Genomic DNA, 6,360 nt, shown 5'->3' on the forward strand with positions numbered 1-6,360 from the left:
GCCGGTAAAGGGCGGCAACGGGGGAGCCCATTTCAAAGTCTTACTCGATTGACTCGTGGCATGGAAGTTAGGTACACTCCAAGTAGCAGTAGGAAGACTGATGAGCCGTGGGAATTGCAGCTGGGCCGAAAATATCAACCTCTCTCGTCAATCAGGCCCTGTTTGGTTCCAAATAAGTCACCAACTTATAAGTCGAAAATTGCAAAAAAGTGACTTATTTTGCCAAACAGCCTCAACTTATAAGTCACCCCAATTTATAAGTCATAAGTTGCTCCATCCCAACTTAAAACTTATAAGTCACCCCCCTTTTGCATCGGTCCCACCACCTGCATGATGTTGATTGGTGTGGGAAGGTGCGGGAAGATAACTTATAAGTCGGGTGACAACCAAACGGGTGTGACTTATAAGTCACTGGTTTTAAGTCACCTGACTTATAAGTCAGGGGACTTATTGAAACCAAACAGGGCCTCAATCCCGTCTTGACGTTTCCCCTTTTCCGAAAAGAAAAGAAACCCCGGGAGCTGCGCGAGATGCAACAATGTCCGTCAGAAAAAATGCACCTGCAGTCACGCTGGTGCGCCAAGAGATTGGAAGGTAGCTAGCTGGATGGCCTGTTGGCTCTGTTTGTGTATGGAGCGGCAGTTGAGTTTATGGAGAAGAGAACAAATCGGCACTGCCACTGTGGCATCAGCAGGAGAGCAGAGCGCGCGCTCCGCGCTACGACGTACTCTACTCTACTGGCACCCTGGCTTGGCGTTGGCTAGGGACAAGCAGCGCACCGGACCCGATACACGGCGTCGCCCTGGCTCTCCCACCTGCCCTGGCGCTACGTGCTCCGGTGGCCGATCCGTCGTTCTCGATCCCGAGAACCCCACTCCACTCGCCCCTGTTTCCCGTCGAGCACGTACGTGGAGCCCCGCGCGAACCCACGCAGGCCTCGCTTGCGCCCGGTTTTAATTCCCCGTACTGCCGCAACCGGTGTTACTGCAGGCACCAGGTGGCCGTGCCCCGCCCCGACGTGACCTCGCCCGGCCGCAAGAGCGCGCCGGTGACATGCGCCGATGCGCACGCGCACGCAGCACATCGCGTCCGATCGAGCCTTCCCGCGGCGGCCACATGGCGCCGACGCCGCCCCCGCCACCTGCTCCGCGGCACCCCACCGCCACGACACGCGCTCGCCCCTCTGACACCCTGCGCCCACCGCGGTCAACCCCACTCGTCAGCCGGAGCGAATGAGCGACGGCCGACGGTGGCAACTGTACTGGTAGCGAGTCGCGTGTTTATTACTTCGGCTGGCACGCACTCGCGCTACACATCCCACTCTTCTTCCACGGCGGCCACTAGCCACTTGACTTGCCCACCCCTCGGCCTCGCCGCGATGACCAGCCAGGCTCCCTGAAGCGCCGGCATTGCGCCACCCGAACATCCTCACCCCACCTCTCGGCTTCCCAGGTGCAATGGCGTCCTCCTCGTCCCATCGCAGGGCCGGCGCTCCGCTCCTCCTGCTGCTCTTCTGCTGCATTTCCACGGTGGTCACCGCGCAGTCCCAGTCGCAGCCGCAGACGACGCTGCAGTCCTCGCAGGCCAAGGCGCTCTACCGCGTGTGCCGCCTCCTGGGCTTCCCGCCGGCGCTGGCCGCGCTCGTCAAGTCCCCCGACCCCTGCGCGCTGCGGCCCACGCCGTCGCTCGCCGTGGCCTGCTCGGCCGGCCAGGTCACGGCGCTCTCCGTGCGCGGCGACCACCGGCCCGACCCGGCGTGGCGCACCGCGCTGCCGTCCAACTTCTCCGCCGACGCGCTCTTCACCACGCTCACCCGCCTCCCGGCGCTCTCCAACCTCTCGCTCGTCGCGCTCGGCCTCTGGGGCCCGCTCCCGGGCGCCAAGCTGCTCCGCCTCGGCGCGCTGCAGGCGCTCGACCTCAGCGCCAACTACCTATACGGCGGCGTGCCCGAGCAGGTGGCGCGCATGTACTCGCTGCAGAGCCTCGTGCTGTCCGGGAACTGGCTCAACGGCACCGTGCCGTCCCTCTCCGGGCTCGCCTTCCTCCACGAGCTCGACCTGGGCCGGAACAGGCTCGACGGCGCGTTCCCGGAGGTGGGGAAGGCGGTGGCGAGCCTCGTCCTCGCCGACAACAACTTCACCGGGAAGATCCCGGCGGAGGTGGCCTCTCTCGGCCAGCTCCGGTTCCTGGACGTGTCACGGAACCGGCTGGAGGGGTGGATCCCCTCCGCCATCTTCGCGCTCCCCGCGCTGCGGCACATCAACCTGTCGCACAACAAGCTCTCCGGGCAGCTGCCGGCGAGCACGGCGTGCGCGGACGCGCTGGAGTTCGTCGACGTCTCCGCCAACCGGCTCATCGGCGCGCGCCCGGCGTGCATGCGGTCCAACTCGTCGGCGCGCACGGTGCTCGACGCGGGCAATTGCTTCCGCGACGCGAAGCTGCAGCGGCCGAGCACCTACTGCAGCCCGGGGGCGCTCGCCGCCCTGCTGCCGCCGCCGCAGGGGAGCGGCGCCGAGCAGGGTGGGGGCAAAGGTGGCGGGGTGGGGATGGTTCTTGGCATTGTGGGCGGCGTCGTGGCAGGCGCGTTGCTTATCGCGGTGGTGATGGTGGTGGTGCTGAGGAGGGTGAGGAAGCAGCACCCCGGGGTGATGGCCTCGCCCAAGTCGCCGTTGATAACGCCGGCGAAGAAGGGGGGCGGTGCAGCGAAGGTGGCCCAGAAGATTGCCACCCCTGCCGATAAGAGTAAGATAATAAACAAATGCACCCTGCATTTGCTTTGATTGCTTGATTTCATTTGTTACTGTCCGCTTCAGTTAATCTGTACCATGTTGTTATTACTCTTTACCAGTTTCATTTAAGAGGGGACACAAGATCATGGGCATTGTAGAAATGAATGAGTAATCTATGGTTTGTGGTTCAAAAGAGAACTGAAGGAGTAGTTTGAACTTTGAAGATCACCGGTTGCTTTAAGTTCCTCTTGCGTATTTTATTTTTGAATCAAGCCTAGTGACTCACTTAAGTCAAAGTATTATGGATCTTACTTAGACCCTGAGTTTTTAGAACATGGGAGGGACCCTTATTCCTTGTTCCACAGAAGACTTTGATAAAACAAAGATGCAAAGTCAGACAACCGAAAAGGGAAAGGAAAACAATGAACAACGACATAGTATTAGTGATCAGCCAACATTTTGCAGGATAACATGCCTTGCCGAACATGAACTGCATTTTCACAGGGCACGCATCCCAAGCCGCCATGGTAAATACGCTGGAAGTACCAGCGTATCGCGTATATACCGCGGAGGAGCTCCAAGAAGCCACGGACAACTTTGCATCCTCCAACTTGATCAAGAAGAGCCCCCTTGCACAGGTATGCCATGCATCAATGCAGCCCTTTTCAGCCATAATGGTTGAGCTTTTGTTACTTCAGTCCTGCAATTCAGAGGTTCAACATATACTGCAGATGGCCTGATCATAGCCATGCACATATTTTGTTGTTGAAATATTGCATGTTAAACATGCATGTTCAGCTCTGCTAGGTGTTCAGATGGGATCTTGTCAAATGGTCCACTCAAGCATCTCCATTCATAGTAGAGTACAATAGTGGTCTGCCAATTATTGTCCTTATGTAATTATTATTATGGTAGCCGCATTTGGTTCACGTCTTATACACCTGATAAATAAAGAAAAAAATTCTCTGTATTATTGGGGCTTGACAGCCTGGCAAAATGTACCCTGCAAAAAAAAACTGGCAAAATGTGGACTTCCATACCCCTAATTACTTCACACATGGAGAAATTGCTTTCATTTTTCACTAACAGTGATGGTACATGATTAGATTATTCAAATCTCAATTGCTTTCATACCCCTTATTATTGCACATATTCGAAGTACACACGGGCGCGTTAGGCAGAACAACACACTAGGTGAGGATGGTAGCGGCTCCAATTTTTTCCTACCATGTGCACGAAGTCGAAATACACACTCGTATTTGTACACATGGTAGGAAAAAATTAAGATTTGTGCACATGGTAGTGTGAGTGTCATCTGTGTGGGTTCTGCTCATCTACCATGTACTATACTTCAGAAAAAGGATAATTCAAATCCTAGCAATTTGAGTCTTTATAATTATGACTAACAAAATTGTTCCCTTGATATTTAGTGGACTCTTTTGGTCTACAATTGAATTGAGACACAAACAACAGTTCATTTTATTATGTATTTATATTATACTACATTGCATCAGTTTATCGTGCATCGTCAGTCTTTTTTTAATCAGGTGGAGTTGAACTCTGTTTTCATCAATTCACCAGCTCTCTCTCTAGCAATTGTGAACCATGGTTCTGTTTTCAGTATAGTTTTCTTCCAGAAAGTTTGTCAAGACTAATTTTATCATTTGTTTCTGCCCCATTCTCCTTCCCACTTACAGCATTACAACGGCCAGCTTCAAGATGGCACAAGAGTTTTGGTGAAATGTCTCAGACTAAAGCCAAAGTATTCTGCTCAGAGCCTGTCCCATTACATGGAGATAATTTCTAAGTTCCGCCACCGCCACTTGGTTAGCATCATTGGCCATTGCATTGTCAATGACCAGGAAAATCCTACTGTTGCTAGCTCGGTATACCTCGTTTCTGAATGCGTAACAAATGGATCTCTAAGAAGCCACCTTACCGGTAAGTATAGCTGGAGGCATCACATGTACCATTACCACCTATAACCAAATAGTTGCAGGTATCTGACTTAACCCTTTGATTTGCTTCACAGAGTGGAGGAAGCGCGAAATGCTGAAATGGCCGCAGCGGGTTACTGCTGCCATTGGTATCGCGAGAGGGATCCAGTTCTTGCACAATGTGACTGCCCCAGAAATTGTACAGAATGATCTCAACATTGAAACTATTCTGCTGGACAAGACCCTCACGTCGAAAATTAGTGACTTCAGTCTCCCCATGATATCAACCAGCAAGAATGGCAAGGTACTTCCAGAATATTGGTCAAGTTTTTATTTATTTAGATTATTGGTGAAGTCCCTCACTTGCCTAACGGACAGATATGTTGTAACCGTTCTTATCTTGCAGCTATTCTCTGAAAACCCTTTCGCTGTCGACGGGGAAAACGACCATGGCAGGTACAGTGTTCTTGCAGAAAGAAAGTGACATCCGCACTTAATAAACTGGAACTAGGGCAGAGCTACTAGTTATCTGAACAGAGAACAGACATGAACCCAATGATTAGTTGTTGGAACTCAAAGGATACGAACCTAACCTATAAGACTGAATGCGGATTTGATTAGGCCGCTCAACCTGTGACCTAAAATGATTATGGTTCTGTCTGCCTGCAGCGCTCAACCTGCAGAACATGGGGACAGGGATGACATATACCAGTTCGGCCAAATCCTTCTCGAGGTGATCACAGGCAAACCAACGGCGTCGCAAAGCGAGCTGGAATCCCTCAGAGCTCAGGTGACTCTCAGTTCTCAAGCTTCATGTTCACATCACACTGAAAGATACTATCACCAAAAGCTTAGAGCTTCATACTTCTGAAGAAATTGTTACATAATGATTCTGAATTTGCGTCCCGTGTTGTCAATCCGTGTAGCTGAGCGAGGCCCTGGCCGAAGACCCGGACATGCTGAAAGACATGGCCGACCCGACGATCCGCGGCACGTTCGCGGTGGACTCCCTGAGCAAGGTGACTGAGGTGGCCCTCAACTGCACGGCCGGTGACCCGAGCGAGCGGCCTTCCGTCGACGACGTGCTCTGGAACCTGCAGTACTCCATGCAGGTGCAGGACGGGTGGGCGAGCAGCGAGAGCTTGAGCTTGAGCGTCAAATCACAGGCGCAGTGAGTGCAATGCAGTGCTCTTTTGTAGCGGCGCACCTTTGTGGCCTGGCCTTTTGCTGTGGAAGGGAGAAGCAAATGTTACTTGTCCCCCGTATATAGAAGTGTGTTACTGTGTTACTGTTGTTGTTGTTGTTGCCGTAAACTTCATCACTATTAAGTTGAAATCATTAGATCGCTAGCTTTTTTATGTTTTTGTTTTTTAAAAGATCACTAGCTTATTTGTTGTTGTTTGTTGTATAAACACCAGGACTATCATGTTGAAACCATTAGATCACTAGCTTGTGCTGCCATTTGTCTATCTACCGATCATCTATATTATTGTACATTATTAAGTCTAAACGATTAAAAGTGCAGCTGTATTATTTAGTGTATATTATTAGCTATTTATAAGCTCTCGTGTTTCGATTACCGTGGGATCATTCCCCTTTAATCCATATGTGAGGCGGATATAAGGAGGCTTGGACTCGTCCGCCAAATCAAAATGACGGGAAGGGCCCTTGCCAAAGCCAAAGCCCATCGGTCC

General features: G+C 52.2%; 1 protein-coding gene across 1 annotated transcript; it reads left to right on the forward strand.

The window, feature by feature from the left end:
* The first annotated feature begins 1,278 nt into the window (after positions 1 to 1,278).
* Positions 1,279 to 6,127, forward strand: LOC123148096 (probable LRR receptor-like serine/threonine-protein kinase At1g14390). The gene is made up of 7 exons (XM_044567450.1): positions 1,279 to 2,742; positions 3,234 to 3,367; positions 4,427 to 4,670; positions 4,762 to 4,970; positions 5,073 to 5,122; positions 5,336 to 5,456; positions 5,593 to 6,127. The coding sequence occupies exons 1-7, from the start codon at positions 1,458 to 1,460 to the stop codon at positions 5,839 to 5,841; spliced, it is 2,292 nt and encodes a 763-aa protein (XP_044423385.1). The 5' UTR covers positions 1,279 to 1,457; the 3' UTR covers positions 5,842 to 6,127.
* Positions 6,128 to 6,360: the final 233 nt, after the last annotated feature.

Source organism: Triticum aestivum, chromosome 7A (assembly GCF_018294505.1).
Source record: "Triticum aestivum cultivar Chinese Spring chromosome 7A, IWGSC CS RefSeq v2.1, whole genome shotgun sequence".
Classification (NCBI taxonomy): Eukaryota; Viridiplantae; Streptophyta; class Magnoliopsida; order Poales; family Poaceae; genus Triticum; species Triticum aestivum.